Below are 27481 nucleotides of genomic sequence, written 5' to 3' on the forward strand. Positions count from 1 at the left end.
TCAGTAGGGAAAAGGGATGGGAACTGTTGTATCATCTCATAATTATGACTTTGTAACTCATAATTTCAACTTTTTAACTTAGAACTTCTTTTAATCTCACAATTACAGTTTACCACGGGGATATTTATACTGGTAACTCTAATCTAAAAATAGGCATTAAAATATTTAATAATGTTCTAGTTAATTCTTGTACTTACTTTCTTTTTTCAGCTGGGAGATGATGGAGTATTCTCCTCTGATCATAGTTCTGAGGAAGCAGGAGATTAAAACTCATCAAAAACTACATGAATATTGCATCAGAACATCTTAGACTTGAATCTTATTGAGAGAAATGAAATACAATTGAATCCTAATGACACTTTCACATGTGCTTTCTCATTTCCCTTCACTATTCCTCTTTCAGTATTATGGTGTCATGTGTTTCACCTGTAGTTGAAGTGCATGACAGCCTGGAGGGCGTTCCCTCCTCCTGTGGTGATGTCTCCTTCAAAGCCCGGAAGCAGAGGGGTTACTACGTACACGCGGTACTTCTTACCCTCCCTGTGAGCAAACACACATCAGTTACATAAAGACAGACAGACAGACAGACACAGACAGACCGCAAGTGCCAAGCTGTGAAAAGCAGAAGCAAGAGAAGAGCAAAGAAATGCAGCAGAGCTTCCTACAATCAAAAACAAATGTTTACTTGTGTGCTCTGATGATCCTTTCAATGATGGCGTCTCCGATCTTGTTGTAGACCGTCCTGTTGTCAGCGCAGCTGATGAAGAACTGGTTCTGATAGGAGACGAGAGGAAGGAAGGAAGGAAAGAAGGACATAAACCAGAAGAGAGATGATTAAAATGATTATGGCGTTCAGTTTCAACTTAATGTTTCAAAGTGGAGAAACATTTAAGTCTATGATGAGATAGTATGTTGGTAAAGTTACTGACGCCAGTGATTCTCAGTGGAGTTGTTTAATTACAGACGTTATAAACTGACCTCTGAAGAATTCAGCTGAGCTCTAAAAACAATTTCATATCATAGAATTTGTCTTTTATTTTCATATCCTCACTGCTGGTTTACCTCGATGTAGATGTAGTGTTTGCTCTTCACGATGACCTGGATGTAGGCATTATGGATGGACTCCTCGTGGTACTTGATGCCTGCCGACCAGTCTGCTGCCGACCGCAACACCTTGTACACACAGACAAAGGAGTATTGAAGCGGTATACTAAAAAAAAGGGCTGCTTTTTCCACTTATAGCATGATATGGTAGTCGTAAATAAGAGCTAAACATAGATGAAAAGCCAATGTGTGTGTGTTATGGGATTATCAGTATAGTGGGAATGTGCCTTTAAGGCTGATTAAAAACAGAACAGTTAGGAAAAAGAGACTGCCTGACAGCAACTAGCAGACTTTTTATCTTCTATTATTTGGACATATTGCTGCACTACTTTGGCCATTTTTTTCCAAAGAAAGAGGAAATTAGAGCTTCTGTGCTGAGACATCATGAGTAAGCTAACTAGGCTGACTAACCTTTTAGATAGCTAGTAAACAATGTAATATTTTCTAATAATAATAATAATAATAATAATAATAATAACAATAATATTTGTTAACTTTAACGTTAGTTAACTTTTAGCTAGCTTGTAAACAATGTATTATTTTCTTTTGCCAAGTAGCTAGCCAATAATTCACATTTTGTTAACTTTTTAGCTAATGTTAGCTGGCAAGCAATGTTAAGTTTTGTTTACTTTTTAACTAGCTAGTTAACGCAATGTTTTGTTAATGACAGAGCCAAAAGCTAATAAATCTGCATTCATTCATTAATTTTCATTTGTGATTTACCTCTATCTAATTTTGGTTTACATCAATTAACTTAGATTTACTAGACACAGATTACTTTTAAACAGTTTGACAGACCTCTGCTTAATTTTAAATCTGGATTTATTCATTTTAAACCTTGTTTTGCTAAACTCCAATTACTAGTCTTAGATTAAATTCATCTTTGTTGGTGTAATCCTGTCTTAATGTACCATAAAGACTACTGGTGTAATAGCCAGTGATCATTATAAGGCAATGCCAAACACCAGTTGAAATGTGGGGGGTTTTTTTCTTTTTTTTTTTTCCACTTTACTTCTGTTTAATACTATTTGTAACAATAAATAACTAGTGGTCAATAATTCCTGTGTAGACATTAACTTCCCTGCAAATAAAAAAGGCTGTGTAATTTCAAAAAGCCAAAGAAAATACAGCAAAAAATGACATTTTCAAAATTGGTGTGTGTTATTAGTGATAGTAGACAGAAATGGAGAAGCTGTACATCATGTTCACAGACCGTCAAAGATTTATTAAACGACACAAAGAACAAACCAAAAGAACACTTAGTCTCAAAAGAAAACGAGACTGAGTCGTGACGGGATCCTCACGCACTTCTTATTTTAGTCAAGCATTTCAGTCAAAGGTCCGTTCCTTTCGGCTAAAAACCCTTCAGTGTCAACCGCAAGTGCAAACCTGTGCAGTTATGTAACTTTTCGGTCCTTAGAGATTTTTTTTTTCCTCTTTTATCTTTTTCCAGCAGTGCTTGCAGACCGGGATGTGGAAAATAGCGCAGGCAAAGTAAGAGTTTACTGTTCTTGTGTGTTCTCTGTAATTTTCAACCAGTGGTTCTTTTAAGGGTTGTTTAACAGATGGTTCTAATTTTGTGTAATTATTAAGAAAGAGAAAACAACATTTCCCACAATATATGTTATTTTATGAGTGCAGTTCAGTAAAAATTGATTCTTTTCTTACCTGCACTTTGGCATTGACACAGTCGGGGACTTGGTACTTGAGCTCGTTGGCAGTGGAGTGGGACTTGGGCAGCAGGAATGGATAAGATAGAGAGCGATACTTTGGCTTCATGATCTGTGGGGAGACAGAGGGTAAATATAGAGTCAGAGGAGGAATGGAAAGGAGTGAAAACAGGAGAACGAGAGGGAAAAGCAAAAGCCATGGAAAACATGAGTGTGTTTTTTTCCAGTGTTCCATCCAGACATTTCACCAGGTTAGTGTTTATTGTCCTGTTTTTTTTAAAGTGGAAAAAAAATCATGATTTTTCCACTTTTTAAAATAAATATACACTTATTCAGGTAACAGGTGACAGCATCATGATTGGGTATGAAAGGCGTATCCTTGGAAGGCTCATTCATTCAGAAGCAACGTCTTCCTCAGCGACGTCCCTGCATATTTCAGCCAAGACACAATCTGCAGGTGTTACAGCGCGGCTTCGTAATAAAAGAGTTCAGGTACCAGACTGAGCTGCCTGCAGTCCAGACCCGTCTCCCACTGAGATGTGTGGTGCGTTATGAAGCACAAAATACGACAGCAGAGACCCTGGACTGTTATTATGAAACCCAGACTGTCGAGCACCTGAAGTCGTATATCAAGCAAGAATGGGAAAGAATTTCACTTTTAACACTGCAACTCTTACTGTGTGTTGTTAAAAGAAAAGGTGATGTATCACAGTGGTAAACATACTCCTTTCCCAACTTTTTGGAACGTGTTGCAGGCATCAAATTCAGGATGAGTGTATATTTACAAAAAACAAAGATAATCAGTTTGAACATTAAATGTCTTTGTATTCAGTTGGATTTACTCTAAAAGGATTTGCAAATCATAGCGTTCTGCTTTTATTTCTATTTTAACTTTTTGGACTTTGGGTTGTAATATGCTTTCAGTCTAAAAAGGTAGTTCAGTTCTGCTAACAAATAAACTCTGATCCTCCTGGTTAAACGAGTTTAGCTTTAAGTTTTTAATCCTGCTCTACATCCCTGTGTGTGTTTGTTAATGTACACAGCGTGTGTGTTTGTACTGCACCTTCGTGAAGTTCCAGCGCTGAATGAAGTGTCGGGCCACATCCCGGGCAGCTCTGCCATGGACCACAGAGGCGATGTCGTGCCAAGGCATTCTGGGAGTTGTGTACCTGTCAATGAAGTCTGTTGCAGAGGAGACAGAGAGACAGAAGGAGAAAAGCAAAGGGACAGAGGGAAGGAGAAAAGACGGGGGAAAGGAGCAGAGCAGAAAACAAATAAACATTTATTGGCACTTGGTTCCACTCTGTATTAGTTTTCCAGATGACTGTTTGTTTCCATCACATTGGTGCAACAGGAAAAATCATGACACTAAAATTAATATTAAGTATATTAAGTAGGGCGTTGTATACTAAAAAAAAATATGTATATATATATGTGTGTGTGCGTGAACCAGACCATCAAAAGGTTTCTCCAGCTGGATCCAGTCCTTGTAGACAAAGTTGCAGTAGTCTTTTCCATGCCAGAACCGTGTGTTGCCCTGTAACTCTCCAACACCTGTCTTTAGGCTTCGCACTGAACCACTCCCTACACACACAGACACACACACACACAGACACACACATACAGAGTGAAAATATTTTGGTAAACTGACATCATTTACAGCACACTTTTATAGAACGCACACGTTATTTACAAAGACGTTTACGTGCACAAGATTTTCCAGTTTTTGCCCTTATTACAGAAAAAGACAATATCTCACTAAGGTGTTCACATGGCTAAAAAAATAATAATATTTCTGTTTAAACACAGCTGTGCATGCATCTCTACCCCAGCCTTGCAAACAGTTGGTTAGCTGGTTTGTTTACAATGAACAGAGTAGAAGCATAAAGTATAAACACAAACTGACTGCCTCAGAGAAACATCCAGAATAAGGCCCAATTATGAAAATCTCAAAGTAGCATTTGTAATTTTGTGATATTTGGAATAATGGTGGAAAATTGGTGTGCATGTAAGCATGGTCAATGCGCCTTTCATTCACACAATTAATATTCCGACATTCTCGCGTATCCTTCCTTTTTCTTCTCATACAAACACACCTGCGCTGTCCACGCTGCTGACGCTGTCCGCGTGCTGCAGCGTGTGCTTGTGCAGGTGTCTGTACAGACTGAAGCGAGCCCTCCTGTTGCGTCCGATCCCCTTCAGCTTGGGCAGGTCCACCGGCTCAGCGGGCGGCGTCCCTCGTCCATTGCTGTTGGAGACGCCGTCGACAGAGGACACAACCTTACTGGACGGCGTGTTGGTGGTACCAGCTTGGGACTGCGAAAAAAACAACAGGGGATGTACGCTCAGTTGCTGGTTCATTAGCTCCATCTTATAAAAAAATCTCAGCTTCATGAAGGTGGATTCATAGGAACTGATAAACAATATATCAAACTGTGTCAGACTGTGCAACAGTGTTTGTCCTCTTTGGAGTGTGCTCAACAAATTCATTGCAATCTGTGAAATATCTTGTAAGCTGGATATTGCTTGGAGAACAGGTAAGAACCCTGTTTAATCTGTGTTTGGTGCAAAAGAAAAGGTGACAAAGACCCAAAACTCTGTGATTCATCATCTGGGAACTACGAGTATTCACAGGCTGTTTCAAGGGAACTCGGTTACTATTTTTGAGAGATTCATCCTTTGTATAATAATCTGTGAATGCAGTGAAGTCAGACTGTCTGAGGGGTCGGGGCGAAAAGAATAAAAAGAGCATCAGCGCACCGAAGGTTGTGATGCATTTATAGTAAAACGGTTCCGATCCCTGGTTTAGATTAAATTTGTTCTATCATGTGGCTTGAAGTACAATAACTACAACACCTCTGCAATGAAAACACACGGGGAACTATTGAGTATAAAACCATTTAGAGGAGCGTAACAGCAGATTAATTTTCCAGCATGCAGGGCAGCCTATCTTTTGTTCACTAGAAGAGGGTACTTTATCACATTTTGTCCACTGGTAGGGCGCCCCGGAGGACTCTTCATCATGTTGTCTGGGACCTTTGGCCACCCTAATGTTTTATCTACCACAGGGGCATCCAAGAAGGCACTTCTGCAGCGTCCAGGTAAGAATTCTGCCTCAACAGCCACTAGAGGAAAGCTCATGCCCTCACCTATCATAAAAATGAATTCTGGAGGGACGTGAATGTCTGCTGCTGACATCATGTCACAGACCAAAGATCAGTCAGGTGATCAGCAAAACCATCTTCAGTGTGGGACGCCGACACTACTTTCTAAAGCTGAATGGCAGCATGTGAAGACATTGTTGAGACATCTTGCTAAGGAACAAAGAAATAGTTGGACAGACGGACAAAGGAATCACTGACTGACTGAATAACACACAAAACTTCACATGCTTAGGTCTTGAACAGGGAAAAATCTGACTCACTACTAAGTAAATAAATTTATTGACTGTAAGGTCAATAGTGTAGATGTGTAGGTGTGTGTGTGTGTGTGCTTGTACTGTCTATTTGACAGTAAGTCTATTTGATAGATGTGAAAGTGTTTGCTCTTTATATTGGGTACTCTTGCACAAACCCAAACACCACAGTGTGAGCTTGAATGAAACAGTTTGCTCCACTTCTTTTCCTCGTAGGTGAACCATTCGTCAGCCACACTTATTGCCAATAACTCCAAGCTGTGGACACTTTAATTAGTTGTGTTTGTGTGTGCGCGCATGTTTGTGTGTCTGACCTGCTCCAGGGCAACAGAGCGTGTGACGCTGCCGACATCCGTCAGCCGGTGCTCCCTGTCGTCCCAGCGGCCATACGCCAGGTCGATCCCGCCCACGAAGGCCACCGATTGGTCAATGACGACAATCTTCTCGTGGTGCGCCCACAGATAGACGGAGGAGGAGACGTGGTCTGGATGACGCATCACCTGAACCACAAATAGGAAATACAACAAATATGGATTCACATATACAGAACACAGGCCGAATAAGTTGTGGGGGGAAAAATATTTGCTTGCACAGATACGGCATCTGCTTTCACTACCCACGATCCTTCAGTTACCTTGATGTTGGGGTGCAGGTGCATGAGGGTCCTCTTGCTGTAGCCCGAGTTGATGCCTAAAGCGAGCTCCACCTCCTTATACAACATAATAAAGATCTTCACTCCCTGTTGCTGTAGAGACAGAAAGGAGAAACAATATTAAGAACATTCAACACATTTGACTGTTCATATATTTCTTTAGTTTCAATACAGTTTGAAAGGAGAAACCCCAAGAAACCTATATATATTTAATTTAAAATACAACAAATGTAAAAATGATTTTAATCAAAAGATTGATCCATAAAGGAGGGGGTCAGACAGCGATGTGTGATGAGAAAAACTGGTCAAAGTAGTAAATACTTTCTGTATTTCCCACCTAAAAGAAACTATTAAACAACTCAAATGGTGAACATTTCCAGAGAGCTGTGAGCAGTTCTTAAACTAAATCACATGGAAATAGTGGCAAAACTCTCAAAATCAAACTCGCAAACTCTTCTTTCTGTTCGATTGAAATTGAAAAAGAAATGCAAGATTGTGTGAGTTGCATTAAGTGAGAGAAAGGAAACATTTCTGTCTGTTATTATTTAGAGGATTTTTTTTATGAGTGTAAATTGTGCAGTACTCAATACTTTCCATTATCACAAATGCCTACTTACTGCTTTGCGTTTGAGGGTACAGTCTAGCCTCCACCTGTTGCCCTCAACAACAGGTCTCTTTAAGAAAATCTCTGGACTCAGCCTGGCGGAAAAGAGAGACAGAAACAGACACCAAACGGCACAGATGAGAAAATGACGGCTTTCTTTAAGGCATTCAGGTGTCAAGAGAATCAGAAATCAATGGAAAGCATCATCATTACTTAAAAAATATATATGGAGAAGATAAATGTTTACATTCACCCTTTAGAGCTTTTTATACGGTCCACATATGACAGACATTACATAATGATGTAGTCTCATGAGACACGCACACTGGCATCCTGAGATTACATATCTGCAATGCCATTGGCTCACATTACGCAAGCTGACACCTCACTGGTTAAGAGCATAAGCCCAGTGATTACTGGTTTGGAAGTCTGGGATTTCAGCCACGTCAAACAGTCACACACTTGGCTCTGAGGGACCATAAACCATAAACTATTATATTTGAAATTACATTGTCAAGAATATCATTACTGTGTCTAGAGGCAAATACAGTTTATTTCCCATTAGAAAACTCCACACTAAACACTATTAAACATCTGAAAGGGAGAATTGTGATAAAGTGAACTTGAGGATAAATACAAGACAAAGTCAAAGCTGAGCCTTTAATTGATATTTAGGTTTTATTTGCACTGTTGCAACACCATTTACAGTTTACTGTACCCTCAGAGTATAATAAAGTGTAAAAAAAAGTTTTTACATGAGACTGGTTACGTTTTTCTTTGTTTTGAACACATTTCCGACCCTAAACTTAATTATATACCTGGATTAAATGCCTGAAAATGACACACATGACAACCCCAACTCCAACAAAAGTTGGGATGTTGTGTAAAACGTAAATAAAACAAAAACACAGTGATTTGCAAATTATTTTCTCATCTCAGATGGACTGATGCAAAGTGGAAAAGTGGTCTGAAGACACATTCCAGATACGTCTCTGCTTATTTCAGCAAGATGATGTCAAGACACGTTCTGCACGTGTGACAACAGCGTGGCTTCATAATAAAAGAGTTCTGGTACTAGACTGGCCTGCCTGCAGTCCAGACCTGTCTCCCGCTGAAAATTTGTGGTGCATTATGAAGCGCAAAATACGACAACAGTGACCCTGGACTGTTGAGCACTTGAAGCCATATATCAAGCGAGAATGGGAAAGAATTTCATTTTCAAAATGTCAACAATTGTTGAAAAATGTTCTCATTTCCCAAATGCTTACTGTGTGTTGTTAAAAGAAAAGGTGATGCATCACAGCGGTAAAAATGACCCTGACTCAACTTTTTTGGAGCACGTTGCAGGCATCAAATTCAGAATGAGTGTATGTTTACAAAAAACAATTAAGTTAATCAGTTTGAATAGTAAATATCTTATCTTTGTACTGTATTTAACTGAATATAGGTTGAAAGGTATTTGCAAATCATTGCCTTCTGGTTTTATTTACATTTTACACAACATCCCAACTTTTGTGGAATTGGGGTTGAAGAAACACAAGCAGACACGCAAGCACACATACAACGTGCTGGGTGACCCAGCTATACTTTCAGGTCATCTGACGGGTCACACAATCAGTTACGATGCGAGGAACACGATCCCTGATTAGTAAAAAAGAAAGGCAGTGAATTAAGGAGAAACGCGGAGAGACAAAGAGGGTGTAGCAGAAGCGTAGACAGGCACTATATGAAGACTTTCTGACAGTGTGATTCTATTCTGGGTGTGAAGCTGTAATTAGAGCCAGCACTATTGTGTTGCCTGTCAGAGAGCCAGGACTTGTCGGTAATACATAATGTAATGTGCAACAGCGTGCACTAGACTAACTGGGTATCACAGTGTCAAGTTGTCAGCTCAGTTTTTGGCAGGAGCCTGTGTGTACAGCTATTAACGATTCTATATTATGTTCAGCTGGTGAATGATGCTATTTTCACAGCATTATCTAAGGACTATAATTAAATATTGCTGCATAATTATTCTATGTTTGTGTTAAAACAGGCTATTATGGGTGCAAAGTGCATGGATTAATGCATGATGGTGGATTCTGACACAGTGAAGAACTGATATGTGCATTCACACGTGGCTCTGCAATATGACATATCTTGTAGCCATGATGACGACCTTACCCTGCTCTTTTCAAATTCGTTTTTTGGGACTTTTCTTTTTTTGCTTCAATTCAAAAATCATCAGCAGATAAATTGGAAACAAGAGGTTAACTGCAAATGATGTGATTACATGGTATGTGCCTGTGACCACTAGGACACTGGGACACAGCGGCAGCTTCACCATAATCTTTCCCAAAATAATGGACCAAAAAACATTCCTACATCTTATCCAGCCATTGTATTGTTTGCACTTAAACTTGCTACTAAGTAGTATGTTGGTACAGATCCCTGCTGGAGCCTGCATCCCGAAGCTAGATTAGTGGGTTCGCCATCTATCTTTATGCTTAAATGTATCCTGTGAATTTTTCTTTTTACCCTAGTTGAGCTGTGAAGAAGTGTTTTTTGCTTTTGTTTTTATGAGTGGGTTCCTGTTTTGTCTTGTGCATGTGATCAAACACTTATTTTGTTGCTGTTGCTATGTTGTTTTCTGTCTGTAAAGTTTAACCATCACCTGATTGGTTATAAAACATCCCCCTGCAGTTAAATACTGCAGTTAACAATTAGCCAGCTGGCTAACACTGGGACACTTTCACTAATGTGGCAGTGTCCTTCTAACTTAACATTTCAATTAAAATCCATGAACATGAACATTTTAGGGTGGTAAAACATCCAGAGCAAAGCAAAATAATGAGGAAAATATGGAAATACCTGCAGAGGGCAGGGTCTCTGCAGATATAGACACCACCACACACGTCCAGTGGGTCCAGTGAGGGATTATCTTTACATGAGTCTATACATTGTTTTTGAAGTAATTTTATTTCATCTCCTTTATTTGATTGATCGATTTGGATGCAACATTTCGGCAGTTTCTGGCCCTTATTAAACAATTAAACAATTTCTTTTCTACAGCCTCTTTTTGGATGGACTGTCTGTACTTTTCTTCTCTGCTTTGGCAGAAGAAACTTCCTTTATTTGCTTTATGAAATAAAATAAATGCATGAATGATCCATTTACTGTAAGACCCACATTCATTCTTGACTACTGAACATGTTGAAAATGCCAACTGTATTTAAGGACATCACACACTTTTACACACACAAAAAAAAACCCGCACTGAAACTCACCACCAGTCTGTGATAAAGATTTCTTCTTTAGCCTCCTCCAAAGCATCAGCCACGTCCTCCATGTAAGTCTTTCCATTCACATACCTGCAAAAACAAAACAGTTGCTCACTGTCATGTTCTTGTGTTGACACATACTCACATGCACAAAGGTAAATAAGCAGTGTCTCACGTTGTACTGTACAGTAAATGAATTACTACTTCTGCCTTCTTAGAGTCGTCTGTAAGGACACAGCTCGCCTCAAAACTGCCACAAAGCCACAATTAGGTCAACAGCAGCATTAAAAAAAATAGAGTGACTCTATTCACTTCCCCAACTTTCTTGACCTTACAAGCACCAGGCTGCACACCCATAGTTGTGTCACGACATGACATAATACTCTCTTTTTCCATTAGCTCACAGGACTGGAGCACGATTTTCCTGCAGGCGCTGTGCTGACTACAAAGACAACCTAATGACATTATCACACAGATGATTCAGCATCACAGAATCTGCCAGTTGAGGGGGAGAGAATGCAAAAAAGGCCTGAAAGATGGCAGAGAGAGAACTGACTGCTCAGTCATCTCATATATTTCCATAGTTACCAGTAAAAGGCTAACAGAGGAAGGAAGAGAAAAAAAATAAGCTGAAAAGGTGTGTATTTTTAGTTTTATTCATTTTATTCTCCACTGTAGCTTTCTTGTAGTGAACATGAACATTTGTTTTTCTTTTATAGAGCCCCAATATAAAACGGCAGCACAGACAATGACAAAAAAATAACCCTTCCTAAGTCCCGCTCAGTTGAGTGAGCTTAATAACCAGCAGAACCTTGGTCAGGTTTCTTCTTTGTTTCCTATATTTAGTTATGCTATATGACATGCTATGTCTACGTTGGAAAGAAAACTGAATTTTGATTGGCTCAAAGATGCTGGAAAAAGTGACATTTGTTACATCTTAAGTTAGCTAATACTAGCTAAATGCAAGCCAACTAACTAGCTAATGATTGCTGTAGACAGCTAGTTAGCTAGCGTTTTGCTGTAACTAACTAACTAACAAGTGATCTAGATTAGCTAGCTAGTTAGCTAGTGTTTTGCTAACACTAGCTAATTTTAGATGTGACTGTACGTCTCTTTAACAGGTCCCCCAGCAACAACTTTCAACAATTTTCTAAATTTTCTTTTCAACGTAGACGAGCCTAGCACATACATTAACTGCAGGACAGAGGAGAGGAGAACAAAAAGGATAGGTTAAATTAGCAAAACACTAGCTAACTAGCTAATTTTACATCAGTCGGTAGCCAGTTAACCTGCACCAAGCATTAGCTAGCTAGTTGGCTTGCATTTTCTAACATTAAGACATGACATGTCACTTTTACACATCTCCCGACAACAACTCTGAGTCATCTTCAAAATCTGGTTTCATTTCAGCACAGACGAGTCTGGCACATCGCACATCTAAGTACAGGAAACAGGAAAGGAGGACGTTGACCGAGGTTTCATGAGTACCAAGCTTGCGCAACTGTTATTGAAGCAGAGAGCAGAAAGGGACAAGACTTAGAAGGGTCAACTGTAAATGTAGACACAAGTGTGGTTTGAAAATAATGCAAAACCTACATTTTTATTGCCCTGTGTCTACTATTATGGCTTTATTTGCATTGGATCTATCGTCTGAAACATCAGTTCTGCTCTCTCCCAGTGCAGTTACCATTTGGCAGGGATGTTTTCCTGCTCCTGTGCAAATGATCCGAAGCGGTGATCTCGGAGGAAAGCCTTCCCATGACTCCTCACGAAGCTCTCGATGCTCTGACCCCACCAGCGTGCATGTCTGTAGCTGCTGCACTTGAACACCAGGGTCCTGTCAGGAGACAGATACAATGAAATAAACACACACACACCCAGATACACGTAATCACTCTATTGGCCAAGACCTGACCCACATTAGTGCCAAAAAATTAGGCAATTCTGTGATCATTAGTTTCATTTTGCCCTGATAAAAGCAGGCAAACAAAGCCTGGTAATCATTGCTAAAACAAAATAAGCCCTGGATTAAGAGTGTTGGAATGAAAAGGAGCTAAAGAAAACAATCCACCTTGTAAAACACCCTGTAATTAGCAATGAAGCTGTGATTTTTGAGACTACTGGTGATCTTTTATTAATTTTATTGGATCAACAATCGAGTTTTTCAGTGCAAGTTGGACAGCAAAACTGCTTTTAGCCTTCTAAAATGATCTATCAATGGTAAACATGATTTTTAGCATACAACCCCAATTCCAAAAAAGTAGGGACATTGTGTAAAACAAATAAAAACAGAATACAACCTGATATATTCAGCTGAATAGTACAAAGACATTTTGTAAATGCACACTCATTCTGGGTTTGATGCCTGCAACGTGTTATAGAAAAGTTTGGACGGTGGCAAAGGATTTGCAAAACACTGAACTCTGTTTTTATTGAAATTTTACACTGTGTCCCAAAGTCTTTGTAAATCGGGAGTTGTAGTAGAATCAGCAAACTTGAATGAAATACAATACATTTTAGTGGAAGTTTTTCTCCATGCCTACTCTCCTTTTAGCGCTCTCAGCCTACACATAAAACTCACAAATGGATGCAACAGGTGGGCTGCAGGAAGTCTCTTCGAATTCAATTTCTTTTTACGCAGGAAATCGTTGTTTGAGGAACTGAATGAGACAAGTTGTCCCGCTCATCACAAAAGAAGCCTTTTGAAGACACTTCTAAGATTATACACTTATTTCATCAAACAGTATTAGAGACTCGAAAGGAGGATTTCTTTTTAACAGGTGTTGAAGTTACCTGTGCTTCAGAATACATCATGAGGATTTTGTCAAAACAGATCTGACCTGCTACAAAATTCACACACTCACACACACACACACACACACACACACAGAAATATAACCTCGAGAGGCTGTCAATCCGGACTCCGTGTTTGGTCTCTGTGTCTTTGGAGTCCATCTTGATGCTGAACTCTTTGTCCAACAGCAGGACGAAGGAGATGGCCCCTGAATCCGGCTTCATGTACAGCAGGCATGAGTCCTTCACCACCAGCCAGCTGTAAAACAAACAAACACACACATACACACACACACACACAGAGTTCTCATCATCAGGATTTATGATGTGTGTATCTGTATAAAGATCTGTGTGGATCATTTCTTGTATTTCTTGTTTTAAAGAAAAGGATGTAGGAAGAAAGTCAACATGGGGATGTAGGTGGATGGGCCGAGCGTTTCAAACGTGTGGGATTTTTTTTTGTGTGTGTGTGTGTTGTCTTTAGAAAATAATAATAAAAACTGCTCACATAATCATTTGGCTGGGACAAAAGAGAAAGGGAAACAAACAGACAAACAGATGAAGAGAGAGGCGAGCGTGTGCCAATGCAGCTGGTTTGAAGATGCTACGAAGCTTTTGATAGCCAAAACGACCACATATTAAGATGTTACCATTGTTATGTTTTTTTAAATATGCAATGAGTGGTCACTGTGTTTAATCACCCACATTCAGCTTCCTGCCAGAAATTTGTACGTAGCATCCATCACACCTACATTTTAGACAAGTTTGGCAGTAAAAAGAACAAAAGACGTGAATCCTACTTCTTATCCATCTTTTTTTTTTTTTTTTTAACATAAAGCAATCAGGAGTTCCTCTCATAAACTGCAGCAGTAAACACAGGAGGACAGAGGACTGATACTGAGCTGAACAATATGATGTCACTGTGACGCTGACCTTTGACCTGTTGGATGGCATCACTATTTATTCTTTTAGGTATTTGTGTGTAATATTGTCAGAATTTACCAAATGAATTCCAAAAACATGTTTTGTGATGTCACAGTGACCTTTGACCACCAAAATCAAATCAATTCGTCCTTAAGTCCAAAAAGACGTTTGCACCAAGTTAAAAGAAATTTCCTACAGGTGTTCTTCAGATGTCTTGTTCACGAGAATGGGACGGTCAAGAGATCAAAGTGACCGTGAATTTTGAGCTTTGATCACCAAATTCTCATCAGTTCAGCCTCGAGTCCGAGTGCACATTCCTGCCAAATTTGGAGATAATCCCTCAAGGCATTCTTGAGACATCAGGTTCACAAGAAAGGACGGACGGACATATGCACCTTCACGCAAATTGATGGATGACATAATGGCTCCAGCCAAGGCTGCCTTTTTGTTTAACTACCCTCAAGTTACAGGAAAACTCATTTAAACCGCTTGCCTAAATTTCCATTCGACTCAAAAATAATTGTTTGAGCTTGACTTAGACGGCTACTTTCAAATTAATCTGCTGAAAATTTCAATTTTGTCTAAATCTCCTAAAAAAAAAGAAAAAAAAAGTGTAAACTATATTTAGGGAACTGTCACTGCTTGACCTCGCCATCAGAGAGCAATTTCTGATGGGAAACCGCTGTTAATTAAGCTAAATTTCACTTTCTCCAAACTAACCAGATTCCTTTGGCAAAAAAAGTTATTTTAGTTAACAGAATACAGGAGTTAAAATGACAGTTTTTGCCAATGGAGTCTGGCTGAGAAAGAGTGATATTTGTCTCATATAATGGCAGTTTCCCATCAGGCTTTCCAACAGCAAGGTGAAATGGAGAAATATAGCACACACTTGAACGAAATGATTTATTTATCTATTTATTTATTTTAAAGTGAACAGACTCCACATGGGGACTTCTGCTGCCTCTCCAAATTTGGAGTGTGGGGAGCTCCATCTGTTTTGGGTAATACACTGAATGTCGATAAGTGCCTTATATAACCCCACTTCAAATTTTCCTATCTACCCCTTTATTACATGTCTCGTGGGGATCTTTAATTACTAGAAGAAGAAAACTGTCAAAAATGGCAATATAAATATTGTGAACATGGCGGAAGGGAGACTAAAAGAGACACAAGCTGAAAAAAGACTAAAAGACTGGGACAAAGGTGAAGAGAGGCAGAGAAAGAAGGCAACACACAAGGCGAGAAGTAATCACACACCGTTTGGACCAGCGGTAGCAGGCCTGGCTGTGGCCACAGCAGTTCATGCCAGGGATACGATGTCCGCCTGAGCGCTTATAGATCATCCCTTCCCTGGAAGAGACAGAAAATATATATATATATATGTATATCTACTTGGTACTAAGAGAACAAAAAAGGAGATTTGTATGTTTGTAAATAAGCAGACTTCACATGGGAACTGTTTAGTGCTTCATTGACTGACCACAAAACTAACAGGACTGTTTTTACAGATGGGAAGAAGAAAAACAGACTGAAAGAAGAGAAAATCCTTACAGTCCTTTGGGCCCCAAGTCATGAATGAATGACATCTGGCTGACGTCAATGAACTCCATCTGAGGATAGACAGGAAGAGAAAACACAGTAACTCGTGTATAGATGGAAAAACTTGATACATATTGTACTGGACACACATGACTGTGAGCCGGCAGCTAATACATCCACACATACCATCTACTTGGAAGCAATGTGACTCATCTGAAATTATCTCAACATGTGTTGTCACCTCAGATGTTCACTTTGAATGCGTCACTATGATGCATGTCAGTACATAACAGTCAGCCACAATGCTATGGCTAAATATAGTATTGGTCTGTTTCAAAGCTCATTCTGCCATTATGGTAAAGTGAGTAAGGGTAAAGGTAGTACAAGTTTAGTATACTTCAACTGGGTTGCACCAGCAAATATTATTTTAATCTAGGATTAGTCCTAATCAGAGTTTAGCAAAACAATGTTTATAATATGGGTAAATTAAGATTTAAGATTTAGCAGAGCTATGTTCCACAATTAAAATCTAATCTAATTGTTAAATCAAAATTAAATAGAGTTTAATTATGATTAACTTTCACCTGCTCTGTATTCCTCAACAAAACATTAGTTTTGGTTAACAAAATGTTACATTATCTGGATAAACAGTTAACAATACGTTACACTGTTTGCTAGCTAGCTAAAAAGCTATCAAACTGTGTTTTCCAGCTAGATGTAAAGTTAACAAAACTTAACCTTGTTTGCTAGCTAACTAAAAAGTGTTTAAAAGTTACCTGGTTTGTTTGCTAGCTAAAAAGTTAACAAAATGTTTCATTGTTTTTTAGTTAGCTAAAAGGTTAGTAAAATTTTGCATTGTTTGCTAGCTAACTAGCTAAAAAATTTACAAAGCATTGCATTGTTTGCTAACTAGTTAAAAGCTAGTTAGTTAGCCTGATTAGCCTGCTAATGATGACTTGCCAAAGAAAGTCTAAACTCCAATTTCTCCTCCTTCAAAAAAAAACCTGTTGACCAAATCAATGGAGCAAAATGTTGCACCAACTGGAGTTTTGGTTCAACAGAATTAGTCTAAATTTACTCTGGTTTTAGAGTAAAAAATTTTGTTAAAGTAGAGTACCATGGTACTGTCAAAAAGCACCAGGGTACTTGTATCATGGTTGGGGTACTGTGGTACTACCAACATAATTTAAATTTAGACCATGATTTAATCAGGATTAAAAAGTCATCTTTGTCTCCCAACCCGCCCTAAAAAGTAAATATGTTATTGGCCCAAATATAAGATAACTCTATAAATGTATCGTCAAAGTATATGAGCACAGTTTTTTAAATGCATTTTCCAAAAAAGAGACACTTATGTTTCTCATGAGAGCTGCTTAAATGAGCAGCTATAATGTGCTTAAATTCCTTGAGTGTGTCAACATACAGCAGACACAGTGCTATGGGTAAACACATTAAAGATCTGTGTCAACACTCAATGTTCCACCATAAGGGTAGAGTGCAGTCGAACGCTGAAAAACACTGCTAATTATATTTACTTTTGAAGTGCATCTAAGGTATGGACACATTTGGCTCATATCTAGAGAAATGTCTGGAAAACACAAAATTAGCATTATAAATAGCAGTAGATAATAGATGACTTTGGTGTTTTAAAAGGTTAGTTCAGATATTCCAACTGATTGACACAGGAATTGATCAGCAACTCAGCCATTTCTGCAAAGTAGAATTACTGTTTTTGCCAAAGGAGTAAGGTTGAGCAAGTGAGAATGAAATTTAGTTTATAGAATGGTGGTTTACCATCTGAAAAGTCTATCTAAAGGCTAGGCAAAGCAGTGGAAATATACTACATATCAAATTATCTCATATAACCTCACTTCACATAATGCTAACTATCCCTGTGCCACAGCTTGCAGTGCTTAGTATGATTACTCACAGTATGGTGATATTTGCGGTACATGGCCATCCTCAGCAGCTTGTTCAAATAGTCTTCTAATTGTCTCTGTAAAAACACACACACTACGTTTTGGCCACTGTGAGTATTTTAATGACAAAATCCGTGCAAATAAACACTAACATGCAAACACAAACACGCACAAACTGTCAGAGGGGCTTTGAGAGGATACATGTGCTGGCAAGGAGGTAAATGCCATGGCAACAAACGAGTGCCGGGAGAGCTCCTTGCCATAAAGTTAAGAAATGACAAGAGTGAATCTTCCAATTAGAAAAACAAGCAGAAAGGCTGCGACGTACCCTCCTGCTGGAGACCTGCTCGTCTCGCACCAGCTCGTCTCCACCTCCCCTCGGCAGGGAGGGCATCTCCCTCACCTCACTCTTCCTCACTGTCCTTCTCCTCACCGTGTGGCTGAGATGGAGAAGGAGGAAATTAACAGTTATGTTAAAAAAACATATTTTGTGAGGTCACAGTGACCTAAACCTCTTGACCTTGACCACAAGTTCATCCTCGAGTCCAAATGGACGTTGTACCAAGGTTTGAAGAAATTCGCTCAGGGCGTGTTTTAGGTATTGCATTTATAAGAACCGAATGGTCTTGAGGTCACATTGACCTTGAAATTTGACCACCAAAATCTAATCAGTTCATCTTTGAGTCCAAGTGGACATTTGCGCCAAGTTTGCAGAAATACCCTGGAGGCATTTTTGAGGTACCACATTCACGAGAATGGGACAGTCACGAGGTGACAGTGACCTTGAACACTGGCCTTTGACATTTGACCTCCAAAATCTAACCAGTTCTGTTTGAGTCCAAGTGGGCATTTGTGCCGAATTTGAAGAGTCTCTCCAGGTGTTCCTGAGAATTAACCCCCTCACGAGAATGAGACAGACACAAGGTCATAGTGATCTTGACCTTTGACATTTGTCCTCCAAAATCTAAGTTCATCTTTGAGTCCAAGTGGACATTCGTGCCAGATTTGAAGAAATTCCTTCAAGGTGTTCCTGAGATATAATCCATTAGAATGTCATGGACTAGAGATCACTGTGACCTTGAACTTTGAACACTAACACCAAACTCTAATAAATTCAAAGTCCAAATTGATTTGATATTTGATTTGAAATTCCCTCAAAGCATTCCTGAGATATCACCTCCACAAGAATGAGACAGGCAGACAAGCGGACTTGTGCTGCTTTCAAATGTAACTCGTGAACTTGTAATTACGACACCAAAGTTGTGCACACAACACCACGATCTCTGAGCTGTAAGAAAACTTACAGTTCAAGATACTGTGAATACATGAGGAGGGCGTTCATGTAGATTCAAATCAACATGGTTTCTGGCATGTCTGTTGTCGGCAGAGGTATAAAAAAGCCCAGTTACAGCCACTTCTCTGAAAATAAAACACATAATTTCCTGTGTGCTTTCCTGCCAGCGGGTGTTTAAACAGGCAAATTTAAAAGCCTGAATAAATTGACAGGTTGCAGGTTGACTCACTAATGTGTTACATCAACCAGACATGCAGAGCGGCGAAATGGACTGTTTTTAGAGGCAAAAGAACTCAGACAGGCAGAGAGAGAAAAGAGGGAGTAGGGCAAAAGTAAATCTTATTAAAATCCTTTGTTTCAAATGTGCACATCACCAGAGAGAAAAAAAACAGAGACAGGAAGAGTGAGGAAAATCCACTGTACTTAGGGGGAAAATATGCAATGTTGACAAGTAACAGATTAATATTCTGGGAGGTATAGTTTGACATTTTGGGACCACTTTTTTTTTTTTTTAAATCCATCCATCACCACCTCTAAATTTTACAAATTAATTCTAGTACATGTTGTGTCATGTTTGTTTAATCCATACACAAAGAGAAATGTAAAAACGACAAGTGGCGGTTCTTGGGAGAATGAAGTGCTGGAACCACGTCTGTGCACAGTGACTTCCTGGAGTTATCCTGGTTGCCTGGCTGTGCTTTCACACAAGTCTGGCAGAATGGAAACAGAAAAACGCACTTATTCCAAGATGGTCACTCCTGTTGCTCGTCTTGCAGTCATCATTCAAATAGGATGAATTAGCTACTTTTGTTTTTGTTTTTTATGTTTTTGGAGCAGTTTGTTAACAAATGTAACCAGATACAAACAAACTGCGCTCATAATTACACTCCATTACCATTTGGCATTTGCCTCTCAGCAGCTCACCAAGAAATAATTAGAAAACAAAGCTTACAGTTTTGTTTGTGTGTGGGTTTGATAAAAGAGATTTAACTTGTTAATTTAATTGAAATTTTTTTGCAGACTTTGCACAGAACCAAATTCGGCGTTTACCCTCTGTAATATATGAGTTTTAGCAGTAACTATTGGATCAGAATAGCTCACCCCACCTTTAAAACATGTCGAATGACATCAAGTTTTGGGATTTGGTACCACTGCTTGTGATTCATCCTGAATTTTTCAGGATGTCTACTCACGCTGAGTGTAAAGCATTACTCTATGCAGACAGCAATATTGTAAAGAAGCTTCATTTTTTTCTAACTTTACTTCTCGTCTTTTATGCCTTTATTGAAAGGACAGCTGAAGATAATGACAGGAAATGGGGGACAGAGTGAGGGGACAACATGCAGTAAAGGGCTCCAGGCTGGAATCAAACACCTATGGCCACTGCTGAGGACTCCAGCTTCTGTACATGGTGCACTTGGCCCACCGACTGAGCTACCGGGGCACCCTGTAACTTCATGGTGATGCACAATATTTGACTTCTTGAAAATAACTTTACAAGTGGGGACAAAAGTCTCTTCTCTGTAAGGTAACTCATTAAAATATGGGGTTAAATCTCCAGGAAAAGAATGCAAGTCAATGCAATGTGAGAAAAAAGCAAGTGTGCATGAGCGCTTGTGTACATGTGCACATCGGTGTGGGAGTGTCGGCACCGACCTGCGTGACGGCAGCGGTATCCTCATGAAGGTCTTGTACGTCCTCAGCTCTCTGTGAAGCTCCATGAAGTGCTTCTCCTTCCTCTTAACCACCCAGGTAAACTCACCGTGCTTCAGCTCGATCTTAAACACTGCTGGCAAAGACTACACAGGCACACACACGTACACACACAACACATTGGGGGGAAGGCAGCAGTGAGTGTTTGAGTGAGAGATAGTGAGCTTGATAAGGCAATAATCGGGGTTAGAGTCATTTTAGTTGCTTTAGAAATGGTTGTTTTAGACGGAGGTATTAGCATCTTTATATTAAAAAAAAACAACCTAAGGTGAAGAGTGTAACGACAGTAATCATGTCTGAATATTTTCCAAAATATTGCCCTAACACTGTGTGTGTTCAGTACCTTGTTGACACTCCTGTGGTGCGACAGGTTGAAGCGGTCCTGTGCGCTGGTGAATCTCTCCACCTCCAGGATGCGGGCGGTTATGGGCACAGTGGGGAGGTAGACCTTAGCGTTGGCCTCCTTAAAGCCCACCGTGGCGTACACCGCTGAAAACGGGATACGAGTGTCCCCTGGGAGAGGGAGAGAGGCGGGCGGTTACAGTGTGGTGTTTCTGCTTGTGCATGTAGGAGTTGTTCAGGCTGCTCGGGAGCGAGTAGGCTGTTGCATCACTGAAAAAAGTCGGCCTTTGTTCAAGATTTTTATGTTCTCCTAGTTTTCAGTGTTAGGTCAGATGTTTCTGTTTGGGAAAGTTTGTGAGATCTAAATTATGTAAAGGAATAATCCACCCTCATACTTCTGCACTGTTAGATACCAGACTGAAGGCTCACCAGCTGAAATACTTCTTTATGTTTGTTTGTTTTTTTTAAGCTGGTCTTCTACCCCTCGATTTTTCCAACATTAACCAGAGATTGGGTTGCGCCAACAGGGATACATTTTTAAACCTGAATAAATTATGTCTTACATTTAAATTATGTTGCACCAAACTTTAAAACTGAAGGAAGATTAAATTTAAACCTCTCTTTAAACTTCTTTTTAGTTTTTACTCTTAATTGAGATTGAATTAAATTCCGTTGCACCAAAACTTTAAACTCAAATTTAAAATGTGAAATGTGATTAACTTTAAACTTACACTTGAGGAGGTTTAACTTGGCCAACTAACTTTTTAGCTAGGTAGCAAATAGTGTAACGTTTTGATAACTTCCTCGATAGCTAGCAAACAATTTTGTTAACTTTTTTAGTTTGCAAACAAGGTAATGGTATGTTAGCTTTTAAAACTAGCTGGCAAAAAATTTAACTGTTTGTTAACATTTTTGGTAACTAGCAAACACAGCAACATTTTGTTAACATTTTAGCTAGCTAACAAACAATGTAACAATTTGTTAACTTCTTAGTTAGCAACTTCTTAAAGTGGTCACACCTACAGCATGTGTGTTTGTGTTACTCTGGGTCATTTGTTTTGTTTTCATGCTGTTCTTGGGAGAAATGATGGCGAAATCACACCTATGCAGTTTCCATCGTAGTCGATCTCCTCTCCCTCTCCTATGTCCAGCTCTCTGGTATCCAGGCTCTCCACAAGGTCGGCCATCTTGATACCGTCGTGTGCGTCCGGGTCCACCGTGGCGTCAGCTGATTCAGAGTTCACCAGGTTGAGGCGACTGGTCGTGGGTGGGGCCTTACCCAGCATCGCTCAGCAGTTAGCCCTCAGAGCAGGCCGAGCCTACAGGAGACAAGTGGAGAAAGGATGCTGAGTAAATGGAAGCATTGTGGGTGCAAGTCTTTGTCCACGTTTAAGCAATATGACTGTAGAGACTCCCACAGAGACAGACTGTCATTTGACTTTTAACCTTCCGGTGATCAAATACAGATCATGACTGGTTACACAAGACGCTGATGTTTTATTCTATTATAAGAAGCACTTAAGGACCACAAGTACACAGTGTCTTCAGCAAACACACTCAAAAGGACAGACACACATCCTGCAGACAGTAGACAGTAGGTTTAATGGACACTAAACACAGCAGCACTGTCAAACTTCATAAACATCATTCTTCTCAAATACATTCCCTCATTTGGAGTTTTGCACCAAACCATGTTACTGAAACAACTACTGTTACTGAAAAACCACCAATCATGTTTTTAATGTTTTTTTTCCACTATTACTTTATAATTAGCAAAAGATTTGGAATAGTGTCACTTTCTTTGTCTCTTTTGTCCCCCAACAGGGCCACCCCACTAAAACCTTCCTGCCTGGAGTCAGTTTAGTAGTTCTCACTGACAGTGGTGCTGCAAACATATGATGATCTTATCGAATACGATGCATCGCTATAAATTAAACTACCCAACAGTTTATGAAGATATTCAAATGAGCTCAGCTTTGAAAATCTACAGCAGCAAAATGCAACATACAGATCAATGCAGCAGTGATATTAATCCAAAAACATCGGATATAATAGTAAAACAGTGACAGGGATTAATGTTTTTTTTTTGTTTGTTTTTTTACTTTTTACTTTTACTGGCAGTTATTAAATAACGACAGAGATCAGAATTAATTTCCTTATTTAATGTTGTAGTTTTTCTAAGGTGTTGTCTTTGAATGTCTCATTTTGTCCGTCCAAAGGAAATCATGATATTTGAGAGGTTGACAACAGCATTTTTGCTACTTTGCATGAAAAATGACTTTAACGATTCATTTATTGTCAAAATACTTTCCTTCTTCTTTTGTTACCACCTCACCCAGTCGGAGTTGCCAGATTTACTTCCCCGACGTGGCATTTTATTTGCCCCAGGCAAGCAGGCCGTCCTGATTGTTAAGCCCTGTAATTATTTCCAAAGCTATTAACAGGAAAACAGTCCTGATGAAATGCTGTGTCATGCATGTTTTGCTCTCTCAAATACCACACCGGGCCTGGGTGCAGAACTTCAAATATTGTTGTTGTTGTTGTTTTTAAGCTGTTTCTCTTCATGAGACAGAAGTGGACGTCCACTTCAGTGATTCAGTGAATGACTTTGTGCTGAAGTCATGCACACACACACTCGCTCCGACCGCACCCCGCCCTTCCCCTGCAGCAGCACCCTAACGCGTTGATAAATTTCTGAAAAAAAAACATGTCACTCACCACTTCTGTTACTTCAGAGACATCCCTACAGTGACAGATAACCTAATGACATCATGCAATCAGCTGATAGTCTCCTCCCTATCTAAATCATATCTGTTATCATGAGTTTAATGACTGTACTGTACTCGCACACTGCAGATCAACATTGTTCTATTTCCCCATAGAAGATACTCAGTTCCTTTTCGCAGCTCAATATGATGAACTTAAACACAAACAGCCACAATGTTCTGATTTTAGTCCGTTACACACTGGTCTAGTCCAACAATACCAATACAAAACAACCTTTTTATCTTAATATAAACAGCCAATAAGTGGTCAGTGGTCACTCTCACATTAAAACAAGAACAAAACACGTAGTTCAAGTAGTGCGGGATCATGGGAGTTGTCATTTCGACATCGTTTTCCCTTTTGACAGGCTTTGTGCAACTGACATAAACGCTAAAAAAAAAAAAAAGAATAAATGTCACCTCTTATTTGTCTCATCATGGCTTCTTTGGTCAGTGTTTGTGCAATAAAATTTGAAATACCAGCCCGTGCCTATAAGACTCCATTTTTAATTTCATCTGATAACTTTTTTTTTTTTAATTTAATGTTTGTGTTTTATAATGTGTTTGTTATTTATTTCTTATACCATGTTACAATCTGAATTTGTTTTTTGTCAAAAGGGAAGAAGAGAAAGAGAAGAAATATGTCATCTACATCATGTTACAGTATCAAAGGTAGAATTATTCCAAATAAAGGAGATGTTTAACTGTAAACTACAGTATAACTACATCTTTTTTAAGACATTGAAGTTGACGTAAGAGAGCTTGTCATTATTAGCAGTGGCCCACATGTCTCGCACCTTATGAGGAGCGAGAAGTTCAACAGTCAGTGCAATACAGAGAGTGCAAAACGAAACACAAGATTTCCTGAACAATAACAAGCTCTCACCCAGCTCAGGTCATGAGACAAGTAAAGGGAAGAGAGAGAGAAAGAATGAAAGTAAGAAGAATAAAGAAGCGAAAGAACAAAAGACAAAGGTCAGAAAAAGGATAAATGAGTTAAGAGGGATTTTTATCTTCTTCTGTGTTTGGAGAGAGTAAGTCAATAGATTACAAAAAAAAAGGTTTTAGTTCCTTGAATTGTTTTTGTCTAGTCCATGAGAATCTAAGTTTCTCAAGTTTAATTTTCAATTGAACCTCCTTAATCCTTGATCGTGCGCAGAGGAAGAAGAGCGCTTCCATTGCAGTAGAATCAAACATCTGGCCAGTAAAGTTGTAAAAGCTCAACACGAGACAACAGGGAGGCCTGTATCAGGTGGAGCCGGCCCAATGATTAGTGTCAAATACGTTTGAGGAAATTCACTTGGGACACGACCAGAGCATGTGAATGTGATTAGCAGGGGATTATGGAGGAGGATCAGAGGGCGGTTCCACTCTTCATCAAGCCAGAAGTCATCTTCCACTCGCGGTCTCGCACATTTTGATCAGTGAAGCCTCTGCTCTCCTCAAACCTTCAGTCTCATTTCCTTCTTTGACCGAGGTCTGAAAAAGTCTTGATTGTGACACCACCACTGAATATTACTTCATGTGTTTGTCTTTGACTTGACCGACTGCACCCATTGGAGGATTAGTCACTGATGAAAAAATGTGGTGATGTAATCTGCTGTGTAAGACACCATGTTGGGCATCTCACACACACACACACACACACACACACACACACACACACACACACACACACACACACACACACACGCATACAGTCAGCCATACATCCCAAAATGAATTTTAAAAATGAAAAGCAACCACATCTCTGCAATCATGTTAATAATTGATTAAAACAGATTGTGCAGCAGCGGGGAGTCGAGGTTAGGAACTTTCTGCTTCTGAAGTTGTGCATGCGAGAAAAAGGTTTGAGAGCCAAAAAACACAGTTTGAACACAGTGTACTGCACCGTCAAAATACAGCATTTCTATACCTTACACGCAAATATTTGTACACCAGTATACAAGATGTTTACTTTGAGCAAAGGACTGTTGAGAGATTGCTCAGCTCTCTGTTTAAGTTTCACCATTGCTCACAAATACAAACTACTCACAACACGGGTTCGATTTTGTGTAATAAACACTTCTGAGACGCCAAAAACCTGTTTAACCTGTTAAAAACGATGTTATCATGTGTTTGCAGCACTGCATTCATTTTTTGCACCCAGAGCAGTCATCTGAAAAATCCTGCATTACTAAGACGGGATAGAGGCAGGGTGTGGAGGATAACTGTGCCCCAGCTACGGTGGCCACAACAGAAAAAAATAAATAAAAAAAACACTCACAAAGAAAGAGCCATACACACAAAACACCACCAAGAACAGTTCTTAGTCATCCGAGACTAGTCCATACACATGTGGTCCACTGGGACACCTCCCGTCCCTCTGAGTGTATAAAGAAGAATAAGGCTCAGGCGGAGAGAAGTAACAAAGAGAAGGAGAAAAAGAGAGCAGTTGACTCAGCAGATTTCATTGAAGAAGTTTTTTTTTATTATTCAATGCCCTCACCAACTGTGGTGGATCATCTTTCTGTACCCTGTCCTGTTGAAACACACATTTCCCTTATTGTTTTGAAAAAAAGGTGCCCGCTATATTTTGAAATTAGTAGTAAAACACAAATAAATGATAGTTTCTTATACTTTTTTTTGAAAATTGGCTTGACTGGGATGTGATTAATTGCTCCAGAGGATAATAATAACATTTTTTTGTTTAAGATTATTTATTCTGGCGAGGAAATGTGTAGATCCAAACTCAAACTGATCCAAAATGTAGATTTTAATGTGAAAATATGAGCACAACTTAATTAAAATTGTTAATATCTGACAGCTTTCTGATATAAAAAGACCTTTTTTTTTTAATAAAATAACCTTTTTTTGGACAAGAAACATGAGGGTTTGCCGTCTCAGATAATGTGTTTACGCAGCAGTGACAGAGCAATCAAAAGTACTGTGATGTGTGCAGCAGTGATATACTGATGTACAAAAAGTTACCAGTGGAAACGTTTCTTCTTAGTTTAAGTTAAACTGGGAGCAGCAGAACCACAGGATGACGTTTTGGTGATTCATCAGATTTCCAGTATGTTTTTCTCTGAGGCAAGTCGGGGCAGAACAACACACAAACACAGACACACACACTGAGAAAAAGAAAGTCAATTGTTTTCTTACAGTCAGTGAAGGCAAGATAAATCACTCTCTCTGAGACCTACAGAGGTGTACTTTAAGGGACTCTCCGTTGACTACTGTAATTAATTAATAAGGTGCCTGTAACAGTTAAATTACATGCCTGAACCTGTAAAACACACACACCTTGCTCAATGGAGAAACAGGTAGCTCTTCACTCCCTGTGAAATGCTAAATTCTTCTGTTCGGAGCTAAAAATGTCTGCGACAAATGGATAACACATGAGCACGTACACCAGGAGATAACAGCCTGACAGTAAACATTCCCGTTCCTCTGAACAAGATCCAACACGCTCACGCAGCCACAAGAGTCACCAGCAGCCACCAGC

General features: G+C 39.4%; 1 protein-coding gene across 2 annotated transcripts in view; it reads right to left on the bottom strand.

The window, feature by feature from the left end:
- The window catches only part of pld1a (phospholipase D1a), a 47752-nt gene that overhangs the window by 4738 nt on the left and 15533 nt on the right, over positions 1–27481 (bottom strand). For both annotated transcript variants that reach the window (XM_084742232.1, XM_084742231.1), the window contains exons 2-22: positions 22332–22548; positions 21231–21400; positions 20831–20973; positions 18209–18320; positions 17892–17957; positions 15974–16032; positions 15680–15772; positions 13605–13757; positions 12393–12542; positions 10712–10795; positions 7459–7540; positions 6824–6934; positions 6504–6689; positions 4871–5090; positions 4230–4358; positions 3838–3956; positions 2773–2886; positions 1063–1173; positions 686–774; positions 427–540; positions 198–247 (exon numbers count right to left, since the gene is read on the bottom strand). In XM_084742232.1, coding sequence (XP_084598358.1) covers positions 198–247; positions 427–540; positions 686–774; positions 1063–1173; positions 2773–2886; positions 3838–3956; positions 4230–4358; positions 4871–5090; positions 6504–6689; positions 6824–6934; positions 7459–7540; positions 10712–10795; positions 12393–12542; positions 13605–13757; positions 15680–15772; positions 15974–16032; positions 17892–17957; positions 18209–18320; positions 20831–20973; positions 21231–21400; positions 22332–22515 — 2539 coding nt within the window. In that variant the 5' untranslated portion in view covers positions 22516–22548. The remainder of the gene's footprint in view (positions 1–197; positions 248–426; positions 541–685; positions 775–1062; positions 1174–2772; positions 2887–3837; positions 3957–4229; positions 4359–4870; positions 5091–6503; positions 6690–6823; positions 6935–7458; positions 7541–10711; positions 10796–12392; positions 12543–13604; positions 13758–15679; positions 15773–15973; positions 16033–17891; positions 17958–18208; positions 18321–20830; positions 20974–21230; positions 21401–22331; positions 22549–27481) is intronic.

The sequence above is a fragment of the Lutjanus erythropterus genome, chromosome 18 (assembly GCF_056507025.1).
Source record: "Lutjanus erythropterus isolate fLutEry1 chromosome 18, fLutEry1.hap2, whole genome shotgun sequence".
NCBI classification, from domain to species: Eukaryota; Metazoa; Chordata; class Actinopteri; order Lutjaniformes; family Lutjanidae; genus Lutjanus; species Lutjanus erythropterus.